We start from the raw sequence: 22,443 nt of genomic DNA, 5'->3' as shown, positions 1-22,443 counted from the left end.
AGATCTTCTCTCTGTTTTTGTTGTCTAAACAATGCTAGCAGATGGCATAAATGTTACATCATCCAGTTCAACTGTCATCCACATATTAATGATTCAAAACAGCAATGTGTAAGATAGGACTAGTAATTGACTATTTCAACAGAATATGAAGAGGTTACAGTCTTGAGGCCATGTCCAATATGTTTATGTTTTGTTTGATTAAATCTACTGAAATGAGCATTCAATGACTAAATGATTCTTAAATACTGTCATTACATCATGGGTTTGCATTGCAATATTAGAATGCATAAAACCCAACTTTATTTCTTCCAAGTTGCGGGTGTTCATTGTTTAGAAGTCCGCTGTGTTTCATTTTAATTTGCATTAAAGTATTTCGTGAGGCCTTCTAACATGTTTTTAAATATAACTACGGTTGTAGTTGAAGAGTTTGTAAATTAACATGAACCAAAGCTGTTGCCTGGCAACTCAATCGCACAACGTCACGTCCGTTAATTCCATATCCACACGCATGGATTGCCATCGATTTAATACATTAATGTAGCCTTTGTTTCTGCTAAAAGAGGTGTCGACCAGCTGGTGCAACAAGAAAATCGGCGTAATCGAGTGTGACTATTAAAAAATAAATCAATACGACAGGGTAACGTTTGCTTGGCATTTCCGGTTATTTCTCCACTGGTTAACATGGGTTAACAATACCGTGTAACTGTTACGTTTGAAGGGACGAAATCGTGACATCTTCACGTCTCCCAGCATGGTAAATCGTCACATGTTCACGTCTTGCCGTGATACCGGGTTGTTCATATCACAGCCTATCATATATTTCCTTATCTGAGTCAGCTTCTTGAGCCGTATCTGGCCGTGCAACACTTACAGTGTCACTCACTGTATTGCGAAGTATTATTTTAAGCAACACATTAAGTTGACGAAACACTCGAGTCAAATGTAATTCAAATCAGATCGTGTTTTAGACGGGGCATATCACAAACCTGTTAATGTACGTATTCAAACCCTTTTTCATTTACCAGCTGTATTCACCTTGCAGGTGCAGCTATGTGGCTTTTATCCTGGATAAAGTGTTTAAGTCATGGATGTTTAAAGTTTAACTTCTTCATATGTCTAATATTATAGTTGACTTTTCATTCAGGAAGTATGACGTGCTGCACTGTCAGTACGCTTGTCCATGTTTGTGATTGGTCGAATGCTCCAAATACCACCCCTTTCATGTGAACACGCACCTAACTAGATAGGACACGGCTGGCTTGAGCAATCCACTTGATAACCCGCGTCGTAGTACAGTTTAGCGAGAGTGCGTATTTTTTGGATTAGGTTGAAGCAGCTTCGTAGTACAGGCCTCTGATGGTGTCGTCCTAATCCGTGTATCTACAGTCCATTTGTTTTTCTTTATTACACAAGTAAGCGGAAGAGCGTCTGAGAGGCCTTTTAGTTTTTTTACCTAACTAAATGGTCTAATGGTGATTGGAGCGAGGGGCGGGGCGAAACTCGCGGAAGTGATTTAAAAACAAAAGCCCTCATTTGTTTGGAACGGTGATATTATAAACAAGGGGAAACAAGGTGAATTTAGCAATCACAACGAAAACGGCCAAGACACATATTGAGCCCAGAAAATGAATGTTATTAATAATAATAATAATAATAATAATAATGCATTTTATTATATAGCGCTTTTCACAACTCAAAGACGCTTTACAATATGAGGGAGGGTAGACAAACAAGGACCGGCAAACAAGTAAGTATAGTAAAATAAATAAAAAGGCAGTCAAGAGGAAATTGATCGAGAGGAGGGGGGCTTATGGGTAGACAGAGTTGAAAAGATGTGTTTTGAGGCGGGACTGAAAGACTGTGAGGGACTCAGAGTCACGGAGATCTTGGGGGAGGGAATTCCAGAGCCTAGGAGCTGCCACTGAGAAGGCTCTGTCCCCAAAGCTGCAGAGTGTGGATGTGGGAATGGATAGGAGTCCGGCTGCGGTGGATCTGAGGGACCGTGGGGGTTGATAAGGAGTGAGAAGGTTTGTGAGATAAGGGGGGGCCAAATGGTGGAGTGCTTTGTAGGTGAGGACCATAATTTTGTAATTGATGCGATGGGGGACAGGAAGCCAGTGGAGCTCTTTGAGGACTGGGCTGATGTGATGCCATGATTTGGTATGTGTGAGGAGACGTGCAGCTGCATTTTGAACCCGTTGGAGTCTGTTGAGGGTTGTAGTGCTGATGCCGTAAAGAAGTGAGTTGCAGTAGTCAAAGCGGGAGGAAATGAAGGCATGGATTAGTCGTTCGGCTGCGGGGCGGGTGAGAGACGGTAGGATTTTTGCAATATTGCGGAGGTGGAAAAATGAGGTTTTGGCGGATGTGAGGTTCGAGGGAGAGGGTGGGGTCAAAGATTACGCCAAGGTTGCGTGCCTTATTGGAGGGGGAAACAATGGTGCCATCGATGGTGAGTGTTATGTTAGTGACCTTGCTGAGGGTGGATTTGGAGCCAATTAGGAGGAGTTCTGTTTTGTTGCTGTTCAGTTTGAGGAGGTTATGTTGCATCCAAGTTTTAATAGCTGTCAGACAGGAATCGATGTGGGTAAGGGGTTGGTTATGGAGGGATTTGGTGCTGAAGTAGATCTGAGTGTCATCAGCATAGCAGTGGAAGTCCAGGTTGAAGTGGCGGAGTATTAAGGGCTGTAAACATAATAGGCCCATGTCTAAAATGGACAACATTGTTAGGAGAGTTAAACTATGCAGCGATTCTGCACTGCGGTCAAATCAGCCGTCTCTTGAGTTTATTTTTTCAAATCAACTGCTCTTCACTTTTTTTCCCTGCTATATTCAATGAGTGATACACATATGTTTTTACCACAACTTCTTAATAAAACTGACACTGTTGGACTCGGTAATCATTTGACTGCTACCAGAAATAAAAGGAAGTACTTTTACTGTGTACTTTGTGAGTAATCCTCTGTCAAAGTCCACTCCATAGTACATAATGCATGTTTTCTGCTGTCTTTGATGAGTGATTTTACCATTAGTTCTTAATGAAATTGATACTGTTTGAATTTGTATTAGTTAGCCTACTACTAATAATACATTTGTGGGGGAAACTTCTGAGCTTTGATGGCAAACACTGACGGTTTATTTGGAGCTTCGACATATCACGGGCCACGAGTTGACAACACGGTTGAGATGCCACAATCAATTCTGAAGAACTCTACCCCAGACCCGTGTATTTAGCTAATTCAGAGAGAATAATCAACATTGTGCATAACAAGATAGAATCATAACACCTCTATCAGCTGATGCCAACAGGCAGGAACAGGGAGACAAAACACTGAGAGCACAGCAGCCAAGGTTACAGGTGCGTGTGCTCAGTCAGGACAGTATGAACTGATAAACTGGGTCAAAGTTATGGGCCTTGGAAAATATTTCCCCAACAGTTCCTCTCTTTTGATCAATTTTGATGACCTAAAAACCTGAGTCTAATAATATTTTGTTCAGTACTTAAATCAATCGGAATCTTCAGATTTGAGTGTGGCCTTACACAACATCAATAACATCAAAAACAATCACATTAAGAACAACATAATAAGATTGAAACATTCAATCGCAATGATCGAGACAGCCAATCATAATAGAAACATCATCTCTCGTCAGTGTTTGGAGCATCTTTTGTCAAAAGTATAATAATGAACACATATACAATCACAGATACATAATAGCAAAACCATTTATTAAACTAATATGTTTTAACATTTAATCATTAGTTAATCTTATTTATCAAACTATAAAATCAAAACCAGCTGGCAGCTTAAAGTATTACTTAAGGCAATCACTAGTCAAAAGCATTTAAAATCAGGATCATAAGAGATCCAGCTAAGGTATAAGAAATTCACACTGGTGATCTAAACAATCTGTAATATGCAAAATTGCAATGTCTTCAATTTAGGATTATATTTACGTTAGCTTCATTAAATATTAAATCAAAGACTATGGCATGATAACATAATTACATTACTTAAACTATCAATCCAATGTCATTTCAAAATCTGAAGGGAAAAGTTAAACAATTCTCAAAATGTTTAACAATCTGAAAAGCAAAAGTTAGGCAAATATTCAAAGACTATTTCAAATGTGTGCTCTAAAATTATATTTATAAATTACTATTATCATTATTATAAGCAAGACAATAAATGTATTTAAGATACGTTCATAACAAACGTACAGTAACGTGGGCGAAAATAGGTTTCTAGCTAAACGTAATTGAGAATGCGAGTTTAGTTCTGTGGAACGTCATTTTTAGGAGACAGGGTTGCCCCAGTTCGAAAAGCATTGCTTTTCGGCCAAGTGTATAGAGAGGTGAAGTCCCTCCCTTTCGGGTGGACCTCATGGGACCTTATTTCGGAAAATTATGTATTGAAGTCAATGGCGAGAGAAATTGAATTGTGCCACGAACTACACATATGATGTTTGTCAATCTTAAAAATGATTTCCAGTTTGTCGTAAAACTGTTGAAATATAAGACTATGAAAAATACGCAACTAGAAAGACTACAAATCCCAGAGTCGCGTAAGGGATGTCATAACTGATGTCATAATTGTTTTCCTCCACTAAATATAAGAGATTGCTAAAATAAGAAAACTTTAACAAGATGCCTGTGTGCTTTGTACCAGGTTGTAATCTTACCAGCAATGGGTCTTGCTCGTTCTTTCGCTTCCCGTCTGATGAAAGGACCAGAGGCCTGTACTACGAAGCAGGATTTTCGCTTAACTTCAGGGAAAACTCTAGGTTTGCGATCCTACGACGCTGGTTCTCTTTTTAGCGGGCTAGATCTCCATGGTAATTTATGCTGTGCGGCTAATCTGCCCCGGAGCAGGGTAGGTTGCAGGCTAAGAGCTCAACTCAGTCAAAGCACTGCCTGCTGACCAATCTGAGCTCAGTGTGCGAAGTTTAAAGCGATCAAGTCATATTGCAGGAGAAAGGAAATACAGAAAAACTGCCGTTGCAGGAAAGACGGCCGGCAAAAATCCCTGACTGTGTGAACGTGAACATTAATAGAATATCACCTCCCATCTTCAGAGCAATTTGACTACTATAACATTAGCGTTAAGAAAGCTTAATTAAATATCTGCCACAACATAAGTAACCGGATCAAAGTAACAGTACAGTCCGCGGCATATCACACCATAACGTGGGCTATCATATATTTCCTTATCTGAGTCAGCTTCTTGAGCCGTATCTGCCCGTGCAAACACTGACAGTGTCACATAGGCCTACTGTATGCAGAAGTATTATTTTAAGCAACACATTAAGTTAACGAAATACTTGAGTCAAATGTAGCCTAATTAAAGTCAGATCGTGTCTTACACGGGGCAGTGATAATATTCAAACACTTGTTCTTTTACCAGCTGTATTCACCTTGCAGGTGCAACTATGTGGCTTTTATCCTGGATAAAGTGTTTAAGTCATGGATGTTTAAAGTTTAACTTCTTCATATTTCTAATATTATAGTTGACTTTTCATTCAGGAAGTATGACGCGCTGCGCTGTCAGTACGCTTGTCCAATGTTTGTGATTGGTCGAATGCTCCAAATACCATCCCTTTCCTGTGAACGCGCACCTAACTAGATAGGACACGGCTGGCTTGAGCGGTCCACTTGATAAACCGTGTCGTAGTACAGTTTAGCGAGAGCGCGTATGTTTTGGATTAGGCCAACCGGCTAACTCAAACATATCCAGGTTAGGTTGAACCAGCTTTGTAGTACAGGCCTCTGGAGTGGTTGGATAAAGTTAGCTAGCTAACTAGCTAGTAGCAAGCACGCTAGTTAGCGTTACAGCCTTAGCCTTGTCATTTTTATGAGCTTTAACACATAGCCGCGGGAAGTCATTTTACTTTGGGGGTGCTCCCAAAAGGCGGTGCAGGCCGTCAGCGAGCGATACGAGCCGGCCCGCTGACATATAGATCCAGACATAATCGTAGTTATGATTTTACTTTATTTTAAGTCAAATCATAACTATTTTATGTAGTTGATCATTTTTATTTAAGTGGTCGCTCAGTTTTTCAAATGTACACCATTCGCCAACAGAGGGTGCTGCTGCACCTCCAGCATCCCTACTTCCTGCGGCTATGCCTTAACACAGGGGTGCCCACACTTTTTCAGCTTGGGAGCTACTTTTAAAATGACCAAGCCCAAAAGATCTACCTACAGGGCCGCCCCTGCCCAATCTGTGTCGCGAGCGCGAGGGGGGGGGGGGTGCTATTGGAGTAAATGGCGGATAAACTGTGACGCGCTTAGACGAATTGCGCCGCATAAGCACATAATAGTGCGCCACATTTGCGCTTCAGATGAGGAGGTGAGGCCCCCTCATAACTGCATGAACCTGTATGGCACAATACAACTCAGACTGGCTTACCTGTATGTCAATCAAGTGGCAAATGCCATAGTAAGGATGGATTATAGGCTAACTTATCATTTAAAAAAAAATATATATATATATATATATATATTTTTTTTTCCATGCCATGCGATCTACCCACACTACCTTTGTACCTTTGTAATCGCGATCGACGTAATGGGCACCCCTGCCTTAACATGAAGTAACATTAAGTAACCCAAAATGTGAAACAATAAGAGTAGTAGTCATATTTTGTGAACCCTTTGAAGAGTACTGTCACACCGGTGTGATCATTCTATAATACACCGTTTAAGCCCGTATGACCCCGGGGAGACATGCCAACGCTAACTCTATATTAGCATCGACTATCTTTTATGCTATCTGCACAAATGGTTAACATTGAACATTAAAAAAAACAGGCATTTCAGGGAGAATCGAAGAAAGGCAGGCAGGCAGCTTTACATGACATTCTTCTGGACGTGTTTCATTGTGGTGATAGTGAGGGTAGTCAATCCCTTGTTTGGGAAGACAGTAGTGACGGCCATCTTGGTGACGTGTGTTGTTGTGCGAGACCAGAGATTTAGTTCATTGAGCAGTTTCACACAACAAAAGTCTTACTTCACAGTTTTACCAGAAAGGGAGGGACTTTGCCTCTCTATGTTTGGCCGAAACAGCAATGCTTTTCGAACTGGGACAAGAAAACAGCGGAGAAGTAACAGGGCAGAAACTCTCCTTTTTACACAACGGTCCAGACATAGACATCAAACGGCAAAACATATTCAGTTGCCAGTTACTTTGGCATTAGGGCAGGGATATCTAGATACTTTCCACAGTTTGACATAAGGAATTGTGCTACTTTTAAAGCAAGCAATGATGTTTCCAAATCTGTAATCAAACAGGTCCGCAAAAACACTATCGAAGAACACTATCCTGCTGTTGCTACGTTCAAACAGTAACAACGGACTATTTTTCTTAGTGGATGCATGTCATTTAAAACCAATAATAGCCTACTATTTTTTAAATCAATAAAAACATTTTCTAAATCTATAAAAGCATTTCAATTAATATTGGGAGTCATGTCGTTACTTTGTTGATAATGTGCAGCGAGGCGGTCATTCTGGGTAAAAGAACACCCGACAGGCTGAATACCTATGCTTATTTTATTGTAAAAGTAGATTACCTGAAGGAATAGATAGGGAGGTGGAACCAGTGTTCATTCTGTCTGGCTTAGCCTATTATCATACTAAAAGGAATGCATGCACCACCCTCTTCCAGGTGTCCCGATGCAACAAGTATCTGAATCCTATTTACATTGAACACTTAAGTTACACAATACTACCTGGCTTAGCCTATTATCATAATAAAAGCAATACCTACACCCACACATGCAGGTAAACCAGTTCAACAAGTCACACAGTGCTGTCTGGCTAATGATAATAGGCTAATTATCATACTAAAAGGGGTACACCAAAGTGTCCCAAAACGTTTCAGAAATAACTGTTTCCGTCAGAACCAGAGAAGAGTTATATGTATTTTTGTAACTAATTAACTGATGAGATACAAGTAGAGTTTAACATATTGCTACAGATTTTTATTTCACATAGGCCTACTGCTATCATAAATCATGTATTAATTTATTCAATTCTGGTGTTTATTCAACATCTTAACAAAGGACACATTTAGAGCTTAGTTATAGTGAATTATCAAAGATATTATAATTATATTTTATTTCCATATGTGAACATTTAAGAAGGTAGCCAGGGCCTGTCATTAAAGGAGGCAATCCAGGAAGCCTTCGCTCTCTCAGAGCAGCTGCTGACAGAGCCTCTTTGTGGTCTCTGATAGATTTGGTCATTATTCTGCCATCTTGTTTTTAGTATTTTTAAATGTGTGTGTGGTGGGAGGGGGAGGGGGAGGATTTGGGTAAGTTTGGGGTTCCCTCTACCTCTCCTCACGTATGTAAACTCTGTTAGACACACTAGGTTAGTAGATTGTTGCACCTTGTAGTTGTTTTGTTTCCTTGTTAGTAGAACAGATTGTGAGGGCTTTTTTGTTTTTGTTTTGTTATATTCATTTATTTAATTTGGCACAATCTTCTTTGTCTCCTCACTTAAAGAACATTTGTTGGCATTTATTTTTGTGTAAATAAATAAACTTGTGTTCTCTTTCACCCTGACTGTTATTGGTTGTTGTGTGTTACTGTCTCCATTTCCCCTACACTTTATTAGGGATGTAACAAACACAAGAATGTATACAAAATTAAATAATCCAGTAATTCAATATGTGATTCTAAAATGGGACATTACGCACAGTAAGTAGTAAGTAGTTGTTGATGCCAATACGCCTCAGTTTATACTGATTTATACTTCTACTGCACTACATTTTAGAAGACAGTATTGTACTTTTTAATCCACTGCATTAATTTCACAGCTTTCAGGTAAACGACGACGGGGGGTGCACTTCAGTACCGGCCCATCGGGATTCGTCCGATGGCCAGTCTGCCCCCAACGAAAAGTATTACAATTACCTACACATTTACACAGATGGATCTAAGAAGCAAGAATGCGTGTGGATAGGCATGTATATCCCAGAATTCAAAATATCAATCGCAAAAATGAGTCTCAAATAATCTGTTTATACAGCAGAAATACACGCAGCAATTATTGGGACCTGATAGGGTGGTGATATGCACAGACTCACTATCTGCTTTGAAAAGTATACAGTCGACAATAACAGTTAGAGAATATTTGATCATTAAAACTTAACCACTGCTTACTGAGACTTCAGAGGAGGGGAATATATGTGCAGTTATGCAGGGTGCCTGCACATGAGGGGGTTCAAGGGAATGAGCATGCTGATAAGTAAGCAAAAGAGGCGTTACAAAAGGAAATAGCAATACCAGTTTCACTTGGAAAAGGAGAAGGAAAAGCAATAATTAAGAAGAAGGGTATGGAAATATGAAAGAAAAGGTGGGAGGAAGATCAGAAAGGGAGGGGATACGGCACAATGTTTTCAATGGGAAAAAGCGAAGTTGAAGAATGCAGGGGGTGTGGAGTGAAAGAAAATGTGGAACACATAATATTACACTGCAACATGTACAAAACAGAGAGGGAAAAACTAAGAGACAGGATCAGAGAGGCAGGAAGGGAGTGGAGTTTGATGGGGAGGGAACAGAAGGTGAGGGGGTAAGAGCTACAAGGAAGGCCATTCTTAAGTATTTGAGTGAAACAGGATTGATTGGAAGAATTTAAAACAACGTAACCAACACAATGGTATAATTCCACAAGTGGTGATAGGATGATATGGTGATACACACTCTTATACAGTAGGTGGCGGTATGCACCTTAACGTCGTTTACAATCCGCCAAAAACCGAGAGAAGAAGAAGAAGAAGAAGAAACTGTATCAAGCGTGGCTGTATAAGAAGGGTATCGAGGTGGCGTCTCGTCGCTACGGTTCTCTCTCTGTGTTCCTGAGAAAGTGTGTGTGAGCTCCAGCACTACTGATCCATCATCTGTGTGTTTGGATAAACCTCTGAATGGACTGTTTGCTCTTTTTTCTGGAGCTTTTACCTCGGACTATAGGAGCTAGGTTAGCATGCTGGCTGGAAACTCATTAGCAACACTAGTCAGATTGAGAGTTTGATGGAGAGAGAAACGGTGTGTTTAACGGAGTTTGCAGGAAAAGGTGATCTACTAAACATGAGTAAAGTCCAAATGCTGCTGTCGTTGAAGAAGCAGCGACTCACTGCTGCTGCTGAAGATATATTTGCTCTGTTTGAACAAACGGTAGCAGAGTACGAGGAGGAGCTGTCTCTTTCCAAAGAGGAGATCAAGAGACTCCAGAAACTACTGGACGCTGTTTTACAGCCTCAGCTTCGGATACACAGAGCAGGTCTGTTCCCTTTACCCTTAATTAACACTTTACGCTCTTCAGTAGCACTTTATTGTCACATTAATAACACTTTAGACCCTTTATCAGCACTTGCTGCAGGTAGTAGATCCTGAAGTAAAAGTACAAACACCACACTGTGAAAATACTCCATTGCAAGTTAAAGTACTGCATTAATATCTTATTTAAGGAAAAAATAATGTAAGTATTATTAGACACCTGTACTTTATTATAATAATTCAAATGTATTACGGAAGAGCAAACCTACCAAAATTAATATATTTATAAAAATACATACATTGAATAATATGCCATTTAATTTACTGATTTAAATATTACCCATACATGTAGGCACTAGTTAGTTAAATGTGACATACATTGATACTTTAGTTTTAATGTGCTTCTTTATTCACATTTTTCTTTTTAAATGTGTAAAAGCAAATAAAAACAAACACTTTGGATTAATTCAAATTGTGCGAGAATAATTCATAAAGAAATCAATGAATAAATATGTTCAATAATAAATTAAACTCATCTAAAATGTTACTTGATAAAGAATAGGGGGACTAGTACAAAGGTCATTAAGTAATTAAAACATTAATATAAATTAATGTAAAATCTCATCAATCAATTATTGCCAACATGTATTTATAATATATTCTGTATATGTATGTATATGTGTGTTAGGCTTGGGCGGTATTACGGTATACCAGGGTATTTCGAAATCCCGTCTGTATGATTTTCAATACCGCGACGTCACAGACTGTGCGCCAAATCACAGATGCGTTTCATTCTATACACAAGTTATTGAGCCGTTTCCGCTCTACATCCTGAACTCCTCCCTTCGATGCAATGCACTTCCGTTTTGGCGGACTGGGTTTGTTTTGCTAGCTAGCTCCGTTGTGCCGACAAAGCACTGATATCGCAGAGACAAAGAGGATATAACAATTACAACATGAAGAAAAGTGGTTCGGGAACTACGTGTGCGGTAGTTGGTTGCAATCACTCGAGAAAGCACCTGAACGAGTGGTTAGATAGAGAGTGCTACGACCACAAACCAGCACCCAGCACCCAGCCATGTTGTTCATTAAATACAGATAAACACAACAAATACTGCATGCATTGTATTTTTTAATATTATATATGAATATTTTCATAGTGATGTAATTGTGTGGGCTGCTTTTATATTTTAATTTGTAATACCTGTTAGGATTAAACATGTGATCTTTCTTGTTGAAGCCATTTCTTTAGTTTCCTCTCAACAATTAATTCATTCAGTGTTATTTATGTACAGTATGAGCTTAATATGAATGATGAACTGTGTTAAAAGAAATTGTAGCACTCTAAGGAACATATGAAATGCAATAATGCAATAACAGTGCAATAATGAAATTAAATTACATCAAACTTTATTTTCACTCAAACAGTACAGGCACATATGATATATTGCACAGCATAAAGAGATCATGTAAATTGTGCATTATGTAAACAACAGACAACTGTTGGCTCCTGTGGGCATGACCTAAATAAGGCAGTTTATTTTGGTTTTATGCTGGGCCACGTCGTCATGTTATCCTCCCAGTTTTGCACTGAATTCGGGTGGGGGAGAGTAACGCCATCTCCAGTCAAAGAAGTAGAATCGTGTTCCCAAGCTAGCATCACTGTTAGCATCGAAATCGCTGTGTTTACACCAGTGCCCGTCTGACTGTTTACATCGGTTTACACCGACAGACGCTGTGCAAAAGACTTCCGGCGGAAATGAAGTGCATTTGTGTAGTGTCATGGCGCTACCCGTGTTTTGGCGCGTAAACTTGTCTATTACACTGACACGGAGTTTTGACAGGGACGACATTGTTTGTAATGCACAGCACGCGCCAGAAGAGGGCAGGGGAGGGCAGTCCATCTTTCCCGCTCTCAGAGCTCAGCACAGAGCTGAGCTGAGCAAGATGGCGGCAGCAATTGCCGGCCCCGAACTCGGACAACTAGTAAAAAAGAAAAATGCCTCTGCGCCTGTTTGGGACTATTTTGGGTTTCCTCGTCGCCAGTGACTTCATTCAGCACAACGAGAGACAGAGGCACTTCTTTGGGAATGTATAAGACGGGGTGAGTGAGTGTTGACATTTTTTAATCCTATGCAACTGGTTGATGGTTTTGTAGTCGAGGTCGGACGGTTTTAAAAACGAAAGCATTTACGTGCTAAACATTCACGCGAGTAATCCAATGAATCAAATGGAAATAAGGTTTTTAACACAGGCACGGAATAATATTGCCAAACTAGTTAGTGAATATAGCAAACTTTATTCAATAAGTCAAGTATTTACTCCCGGAAAATGTTTATGTATGAGGATATATTGTTAACTTAGCTCACTATGGAAACAACGTCGGACATCTACAGACGCGTCCTGTATCCGATCTCAAAATGTGCCATTTGCACAATGTGCCATGTATGCAGCCCTTGTTTTGCACTTGCGCGCACGTTGCGGCACTTTGTGAGCGTCTACCGGCTCGGGCTGCATTTTACACCGAACATATAATATACCGTTCGAAACGTCTATTTGCCGCCGAACGACACCTCGCTCAAGTCTACCCAAGTCATACCGTCTGTGGCGGCTGGTGTAAAATATCTTTGGTGGGGCTGTTGATATAGTGAGTAAAAACATTTTTGGGGGGAGAAATGACCCCTTAAATTGGGACTGATACCGTCATATACCGTATACCACGGTATGATGTCAGCAAGGTATGACGGTATGAAAAAAATGATACCGCCCATGCCTAATGTGTGTATATATATATATACACAGAATATATATTTTGAGAGAGATATACACTAGTATTAGACGCAGTCAAAAGTTTGGACACATCTTCTCATTCGAAGATTTTTATTTATTTAAATTGGTTCTACTTTGTAGATTTATACCCCCCCCCCCCCCCCCCATCTCACCTCCATGCTGCACAGTGGGAACCACTCATGCAGAAACCATCCGCTCACCTTCTCTGCGTCTCACAGAGACACGGAGGTTGGAACCAAAAATCTCTAATTTGGACCCATCAGACCAAAGTACAGATTTCGGTAACACTTTATATTAAGGTACACAAATTAACCATCAACTAGTTGTTAATTAACATGCATATTACTGTATGCAGTCACTTTTGCCTCCACTTGCTGTTCAAATAAATGTTGAAAGAAAAAGTAAATCTGTTTACAGTTCTGTTTCATATGGATGTTGAGATATGTATCCATAGATTTAGTCCCTAATTTTGCTCTCAAAGTGCACCAGAGATGAATTTAACTTCAACATTAAAAAAAAATCATGCCCCCGGACCCCCCTAGAGGAGGTGAGGTCCGCCAGCTGCCCACACCCCCTGTTAAATTGTCTCACCCACATTGAGGATGCTTCCTACGCCCATATTTTATTCCGTGTGTCAAGTCAGGCAAATTCGGTCCAAATGTTATTGCATCAATGATCTGTTAACATTAAAATCACTAAATATATGCTGTAACTATTTTTGCTCTAGGCAACTCAAGGGCTCAGGTAATGTGATTACTATATGAATAATGGTCCAAAATAACATCAAATGCATAGGGTTTTTTGTTAAGTAACATACTTTCGTCGCCGGCCGGCCGATGCATGTTGCGCATTAAGTGGACCTGTCTGTCAATTAATCCCCGGGCCACTTTTTCCCCCCAGTTCGCCCCTGTTCTTGCACAATAGGTTTACTGTTCTCTCTATGTGTTGTACTGTCTCAGTGTGAACATAGATTAAACAGCCAGCCAAACTCTTTTGAGAGCGAGGGAATGAGCAGCCATGCTCCTTTGTTGACTTATTTGCAGTCCATTCACATTCAAACAGAGTGAAACTATAAAAAAAGAAGTTACAAGTTTAATGATCTCATACATGCAAGTGTAACATACACAGATTAACAAATAGGACCTCTAAGTGTAAACAAGGTAAATAAAGCTAATGCTAGCTGTGCAATAAGCATGTAGAACTATACTGGCTAGTATGGCTAACAATAGCATGTATGCTAACGCACTGGCTAGTGTAAGGTGACCAGATTTTCAAAATGAAAACCTGGGACATTTTGAGTTTGCGGTCAAAATCTCATTAACATATCCAATTTTCTTCACTGTTAAAGAAAAAAGGGGGACAATTCTGGTTCAATGTAATTCGAACATTTTAACTGTTGGATACAAACAGAAGGACGATAGCTCATATATGAGACTTCAAAGGTCTTTAATTTTGAAACTGTACATCAGATTGTACAGATTCTCTCCGAGTGATTAGATGGGGTGTCCTGCTATCACCCTGAAGTGAAATAAGTATTTCATACTGGATAGTTTTTGTTTTATTGTTATCTAAAAACAGAGGGATGATAGCTCATATGAGACTTCAAAGGTCTTTTATTTTGAAACTCTATCAGATTGTGCTGATTCTCTCTGAGTGACTAGATGGGGTGTCCTGCTATCACCCTGGAGTGAAATAATTTGATTGACTTTGAATGACTCTTTGATTATGGACGGTTTCCATTAAATAATAATCAAAATATAGATGGACAATAGATCTAACTTGAGATTTTAAACGGCATACATTTTAAATTGTGCTTCAGAAAGTAATGTTATTTTAGGAGTGTTGTGAGATGGGGTCAACATCAATTGAAATTAGTCACCCAGTGGAAATGTCAGATATGTCTTCATAACTGAATCCTTACATTTGACATTCACTCAGTTATAATGTGGTAGTTATACGTAGTTTGTTTTAAATTATTAATGATCACATTATATTGTACATATTTCTTACTTTAAGATCCAGTATATATGAATATGTTTGGTGTGTTCTTTAGGTATATTTGTTATTGACCGAGTAAACACTTTTATTTTGAAGGCAGTTTTTACAGGCCTCTACCGTAATGCATAGGATATTCGCGCACGCAATACAACGTGCAGGTTGGCTTGATTGTGTTTTCTGAAGTGGGGGCTGGCTTGACCACAGTCTGTAGTGTTTACCCAGTGTTTCCTGACATGAAACAATTTATTTCACGTTGCTATGTGTTTTTAACGTATATTAAAAAACGGGGACATTTCCAGGGACAGTTTCAACCGGGGACAGGGCCAGGCGCGCCGGATTCATTTTAGAATTGGGGGGGCCAAAAAAAGTGCGTGTGTATGGCCCAATCCCAAACTACGCCCTAGACACTCCCCCTCCGTGACGGAGTGAACTCCGTGGAGTGACACATGAGGCTCCCTCCTGTCAGATGGAGGGAGTAAATACAGCGGCAAGCTTTGGGACAAACTCCCCTCTCTCCGGCAGAAACAGGAAATACCGTAACGGCTACAACGGTTTCAAATCAGCATCTCTTTGACAAAAAATGTAAATGAATAACTCAAATAAAACTCCAAACATCTTTAATTGTGTTACTTTTTTGTAAAGCTCTTAGTTTTAAACCTGATGTTTATAAGCTTCTTAGTGTTTGCAACAGTCTGTAAATATACACAATTTTATAATAAAATGCACACATTCACCTTTTTCTAGACTAAACACAGGTATGATCCTAAGTAAAAAAAAAATGAGGTTATCATGAGGTTGTTAACATCGCAATTTATCACTATCGTTTAGTGGTTTTGCAAAGAATTAACCACTCTGTTTTTGTACCATTCTGCGTTGAAGTACCTTCTCTTTGCCCAAATAATCTACTAGCGGTCTCCTTTTTTCTGATAGTTAGCTGTACAGCTTTAACCGCCTCAATGTCCCGACAGCAAACCTCCATGCAGTTGGAACCAGCCTGTTTCGGTTCAACAACGGCGGCGGTGGGGTCGGCGGCGGTTTTGACAGTTTCTGCGGCCGCAGACCAGAGTCCTGCACGGGTCTGATTTTCAAGACCCGCTCCCGCCCCGCACCCGCGACGTGCAATACCGAACCCGCCCCGCTACCCGCACATATTGCCAATAGTTCCGCAACCCGACCCGACCCGCCGGCACAAGACCCGCAACCCGACCCGAACCCGGATATATATAAGCAGTGAAAACGTGCAATTATTAACACACGCAGTTGCATATTTGGCTCAAAAAGCCTGGGATGTTGGTTATTTTCTGCATCTAGGATGACACCAAAAGCCTCCCAGACGTTGGATTTCGCTCTTGATGAAGAGTTATTGAAAATGCTGTATTCTCAGAGAGCTTCACCTCAGCCATTCAGAATGTGGCGCGCTCAGCAGCAGATAGATGCGCTGCAGAGGTTATGAATATGCTCGGTCCCGCGGGAGAGAGGTCTGAGGATTTAAACATTAAACTAAATTATTATTATTTAAATATATTTATTATGCAACACCCGCAACCCGACCCGCATCATCTTTGTTTTACCCAGAACCGAACCCGGAAAAAAGCGTTTGAAAAAATATCACCCGCAAATCACCTTTTTTGCGGGTCACCCGTCGGGTACCCGCGGATACCCGACCCGATGCAGGACTCTGCCGCAGACTAGAGCTGCTGCTTTTGGGTTCATCTGGCTTCGCTGTTTGAAGAAGGTCCAGCCTCCGGAGATGTGGTAGTCAGGGATGTGACCTTCCAGTTGTTAAATTTAAGTTTAGATTGACCGTATTTAGTTTTCTTCTGCGCTGGTTCTTCTGACATGTTTGCAAGTGTATATTCTTTATATCTCTAGGTTAACGGCTGACACACACAGCAGAACAACGTAACAAATAAAGTAAACAACGTAACAAATAAACAAATCTAAGCTTTTTTATTGGTTGTAATTTACATGGATACATTTGAATGGTGTGACAATGTCCTATTTGATTGGGTTAAAATGTACATATTCTTCCTGTTATGTCTGCCTGCTTTATTTTACCTAATGCAAAGTGACCTGCTCCATCGAAATCGTTCGCATTGACCCGAAGACACATTTTGATTCCTAGCTTTCTAATGAGATCAGGATTGTTTTTGTACTCCAAATATTAAGCAAAATATGTCACATTATATAATGACTGTTACAGAGTCATCGTTTTGAGAAAAAGGCCTTTAAAGTGTTTCTCTTCTCTGGAATCCATCGATCTGATTGATTATTAGCGGAGCAAATGATCAAAAATACTACGGAGGGAAGATATTTTCGTTTGGATTACTGCACTCACGAGAAACACCGGCTGTTGTTATGCCTGTTGTGACGTTAAATTACTCAGTTCTCCGCTTGTAATTATGCCATTACAAACTTCAAACCTGTATTTATCATCTGCATTTGCCGAAACAAGTTTAATATTCTGAAAGCCAAGACTTTGTTTATTTGAAATCAGATGAAAACGAACTGTAACGGACCCTGCCGTGTTATCTATGATTACTATGCCTTACATTCATAATTTCAGCGGGAGGGAGGGGGAGCGGCGCTGCGGAAGAGCAGAGTGGCCAGTGAGAGGCGAGCTGTGGTCTTCCCTTTACAAGCTTAAAAAATGCGTGTAGCTAATGAGATTGAATATATATATAACAATACAAAATAACAAAATATACACAGCTAGATCAGATCGCGTTTTAGATGCGACTTTAGAGTAGAGGGGAATTATTGAAACGGGATTTGTACAGTTTTCCGCGGCATCTGCTGCTGCGAAAATGTGGGGCAGGGCTGAAAAGTGGGGGGGCCAATGGCCCCCCTGCTTCCGGCGCCCTTGGACAGGGCAATACAAACGGGGACTGTTCCTGGAAAACGGGGACATCTGGTCACCCTATAGTATGGCTAACAATAGCATGTATGATAACGCTACCGTGTATGCTAACGCTAGCGCGAATGCTAACGCAAATGCTAGCGCGAATGATAACGCATTTTCTCATTCAGTCGGAGATGAAAAACTTGGGTCGCAGGTTCCTCAACAGTGCATTACAAGACTATCAATATGTGTGTATACCTCCACCATTAAACCGTCGTATTCTGCACATTTCTTATACTATCTACATACATCTTATAAGAGTATAATACGTATAATATCAGTTCAAATAAGTGCTTAAACATACAGTAGTTAACATTGCAGGAAAGCAATATATATTAGTACTTTGTCAGGCTTAATATTTATACCCCCAATGCTTTTTTCTTATTGAAAATAAGACCTTTGTCAGGGTTGGGGAAAAATAGGACCCAAATGCAGATTGAGGAGGGAAGCAGGTTTCAAAATGAAACAAAAGGCGAGCTTTATTTACAAAAGCTGAAAAAACATGAATCCATGAACAGGTACTGTAGCACGAGGTAGCATCCAAACAAAAGGTGACTGTGACCAGCATGAAGGGAGACATGAAAGACAAATAATGAACCAACACCGGACACAGGAAGTGACTAAATACAGGAAGGGGTAATCACGAGACGAGAAACAGCTGGGCAGGGAAGTAAAAACACAAGGGCAACAGGTGAACACAATCAGACACACCAGGGAAACTAACGACAGGAAGGAAGACAAGACACAGGGAGAACAGAATTGCAAAATAAAACCATGTCAAGACAGACCAAACTAAAACCGTGACATAAAACTAAGATCGTGACAACCTTAACCTAAAGTATTCTTTAATGTCTAAATAAAGCCTTATTAGTTTGTCTGTCTGTGTCTCCTATTAATATCTAACAATAAAAATAATACATTTGAATAACATGCTTTAACCACCAGGTTAGTTTTGCACCGTTATGGTGTAAATATACCAATATACTGATTGGATCAAATATAAAAGTCAGCCGAATTAGTATTGATACTGCAATTACACTTATCTTGTGAAGAGAAATTGAAGATTTTGTTTAATTGCTGATATATTTATGATCCATGTCACATATTCAGTTTCGGCGGCAGTTCTTCCTATTTGTCTAGAAGTCTTCTCATCAGGGCTCTATAAATAGCGAACTACGGCAGATATGTAATATTTAATGCAGCCGAACCGTGTATTACAATGCCGTTATGTGATGACTTTCAAAGAGAAAAGCAAGGAAACTCGGAATAAAGTATTATTTTATTTTTAAAAAATGTTTTCGGATTTCAAATCAACAGGAAGTCCGGTTAACTAAAATGTCTGTGCGGAACAATACCCCAACCCATAGATCCGTGGGTGAATAATGTCAATCACCACATTACACACATCCCTTTACATTTACATTTTAATTTACATTAAAGTATTTAGTGCAACCCTCTAAAATGTTTTTAAATATAATTAGGGTTGTAGTTGAAGAGATTGTAAATTATTGCGTTGCCTGGCACAACGGCACGTCCATTAATTCCACAACCACACACATGTATTAACATCGATTTAATACATTAATGTTGCCTTTGTTTCTGCTAGAAAAAACTGTCAACCAGCTGGGGCAACAAGAAAATTGGCGAAATCGAGTTTGACTATTAAAAAAATTATTATTATTATTTTAATATTGACAATAACAACCGACAGTCCGGGAGCGTTCTCATGGCGTCTATAATCAACGCTATGGGAGGTCTATGAAAGTCTATGGGATGCCCTGCCCGTTGAAAACTGACTCTCATGGGGTACCCTGTCCATAATAGAGTGACGGGGAGGGGCCCTGACCGACCGTCAACATGTGACGGGTTGGGAGTGAGAACGTGTTGGCGCAGCAGGGAGACAGAAAAGACAACAAGGCCAAGCACAGAACGCCTCGTTGGAGAGTTTTCTTTTTCCATTTTTTCCTTACTAATTGGAAGTGGAAAGGGGCTGGGCTACATAAGGTGAATTGAGCCAACACAAATACACAATAGACGGGACTAAGAAAGATAATGTGAAAATATAAAAACAAAGGCATTAATTAGGGCTGCAAAATGTCTCCCATTGTAATGGTGATTCGATTTTTAAATGCTAACACTTAACAGTTTGTTCTGACTGTGTTTCCTGTTTGCTGCAGATGTCCAGCTGACGGTGATGGTTAAAGAAGAGCTTCTCCCTGACCAGCAGGAGTGGAGCACTAGTCTGGACCAGGAGAACCCAGTGCCCCCCCCACACATTAAGCAGGAACAGGAGAAACTCAGGATCAGTCAGGACGGAGAGCAGCTTCAGGAGCTGGAGGAGGCTGATATCACCAAGTCCACTTTCACTCCTGACCCTGTGAAGAGTGAAGATGATAAAGAGAAACCTCAGTCCTCACAGCCTCATCAAATACAAACTGAACACATGGAAACAGAAGCTGATGGAGATGACTGTCGAGGACCAGAACCAGCCAGGAACTCAGATCCGGAGATCAGTTTACAACCAAAGACTGAGAACGACACTGAAGAGTCTTCTGAACCTGACACTGGAGACTCTTCTGAACTTGACACTGAAGACAGTGCTGATTGGAAAGAGACCAGAGAACCTGCATCAGGCTCAAACTCACTGAAAAATAGACATCAATCTGTCAGTGATCCACAACGTAGTGCTGAAAATAAACCATTCAGCTGCTCAGTCTGTAAGAAAGCTTTTTCACAGAGGGTACATTTAAAGTCACACATAAGAATCCACACAGGAGAGAAACCATTTAGCTGCTCAGTTTGTACCAAGTCTTTTGCACAGAGTGGATGTTTAAAGAAACACATGAGAATCCACACAGGAGAGAAACCCTTTAGCTGCTCAGTTTGTACCAGATCTTTTGTGCAGAGTGGAAGTTTAAAGAAACACATGAGAGTCCACACAGGAGAGAAACCATTCAGCTGCTCGGTCTGTAAGAAATATTTTGCAATGAAAACAGCTGTAAAACGACACATGATAGTCCACACATTAGAGAAACCACACTGCTCAGTCTGTAAAAAAGTTTTTTCACGGAGTGATCATTTGAAGACACACATGAGAGTCCACACAGGAGAGGAAAAATAGAGCTGCAATGTTTGTGACAAAAGATTTATATGGCATCGTTTTCAAAGACACAAGTGTGTTGGTCGTCAGCTGCTTCTGTAACTCTAAGGGAATACATTTGTCTATTTTGTATCCTGATGACCTAATGCTGTTACATGTAATACGTTACTCCCTAAGCCTGATTTCACCCACCTGCAACCGATTCGCTAATAATCACATATGTTAATTTCTTTGACCCCTTGACTCGACTATTTCTTGTTTAATAATCGTTACATCTCCTCAGGACTAGGGATACCAGCGATTATTCAATTTTTCGAATATTCGTTACAGTTTCCATCATCGAAAATTATTTTTTTTAATTCGATTTTATTTATATATTTTTATATTGTTATTTAAGTTTTTCTTTTTTTTCCTGGCTTAGTTTCAACCAAAATATAGACTAATGCTAATAATAGTAATAGCATTAATAATTGTAAATTGTTTTTTTTACTGTAAACTTGGAGGAAGCCAGCAGCGCAGAGTGCAGACTGCTGCACTCTGCGAATAATCGATTAATATTCGCCAGGGCTGTCCGATTTTCGAATTTGATCATGGTCAGTTTCTGGCATTCCTACTCAGGACCAAGTTCCCGTGTCCTGCCTTTAGCTGCTGATCACCCACTGCTCATTTAAGGTGGACTCACCTTTACAAGGGACCAGCTAGTCTTAATGCAAACATTTTGTAAAGTGATGCTAGACTAAAAATGTGCTGTTGTGTGCTCTCTGCAGGACGGTGTCTGTACTCAAAGATTGTTTATGAAATGAGATCTTCTCTCTGTTTTTGTTGTTGTCTAAACAATGCTAGCAGATGGCATAAATGTTACATCATCCAGTTCAACTGTCATCCACATATTAATGATTCAAAACAGCAATGTGTAAGATAGGACTAGTAATTGACTATTTCAACAGAATATGAAGAGGTTACAGTCTTGAGGCCATGTCCAATATATTTGTGTTTTGTTTGATTAAATCTACTGAAATGAGCATTCAATGACTAAATGATTCTTAAATACTGTCATTACATCATGGGTTTGCATTGCAATATTAGAACGCATAAAACCCAACTTTATTTCTTCCAAGTTGCGGGTGTTCATTGTTTAGAAGTCCGCTGTGTTTCATTTTAATTTGCATTAAAGTATTTCGTGAGGCCTTCTAACATGTTTTTAAATATAACTACGGTTGTAGTTGAAGAGTTTGTAAATTAACATGAACCAAAGCTGTTGCCTGGCAACTCAATCGCACAACGTCACGTCCGTTAATTCCATATCCACACGCATGGATTGCCATCGATTTAATACATTAATGTAGCCTTTGTTTCTGCTAAAAGAGGTGTCGAC

The 22,443-nt window shown here is 40.0% G+C and overlaps 2 protein-coding genes across 3 annotated transcripts in view; one reads left to right on the top strand and one right to left on the bottom strand.

Annotated features, from left to right (window-relative positions):
• The window catches only part of LOC307018626 (uncharacterized protein), a 143,176-nt gene that overhangs the window by 3,179 nt on the left and 117,554 nt on the right, over positions 1-22,443 (bottom strand). The gene's annotated exons all lie outside the window — the stretch shown is intronic.
• On the top strand, positions 9,784-22,090 carry LOC307018628 (uncharacterized protein). Its single transcript, XM_079648959.1, has 2 exons — positions 9,784-10,282; positions 20,146-22,090. The coding sequence occupies exons 1-2, from the start codon at positions 10,033-10,035 to the stop codon at positions 21,087-21,089; spliced, it is 1,194 nt and encodes a 397-aa protein (XP_079505085.1). The 5' UTR covers positions 9,784-10,032; the 3' UTR covers positions 21,090-22,090.

Source organism: Notothenia rossii (genome assembly GCF_949606895.1).
Source record: "Notothenia rossii genome assembly, chromosome: 9".
Lineage (NCBI taxonomy): Eukaryota > Metazoa > Chordata > Actinopteri > Perciformes > Nototheniidae > Notothenia > Notothenia rossii.
This window is presented reverse-complemented; position numbering and strand designations above follow the sequence as displayed.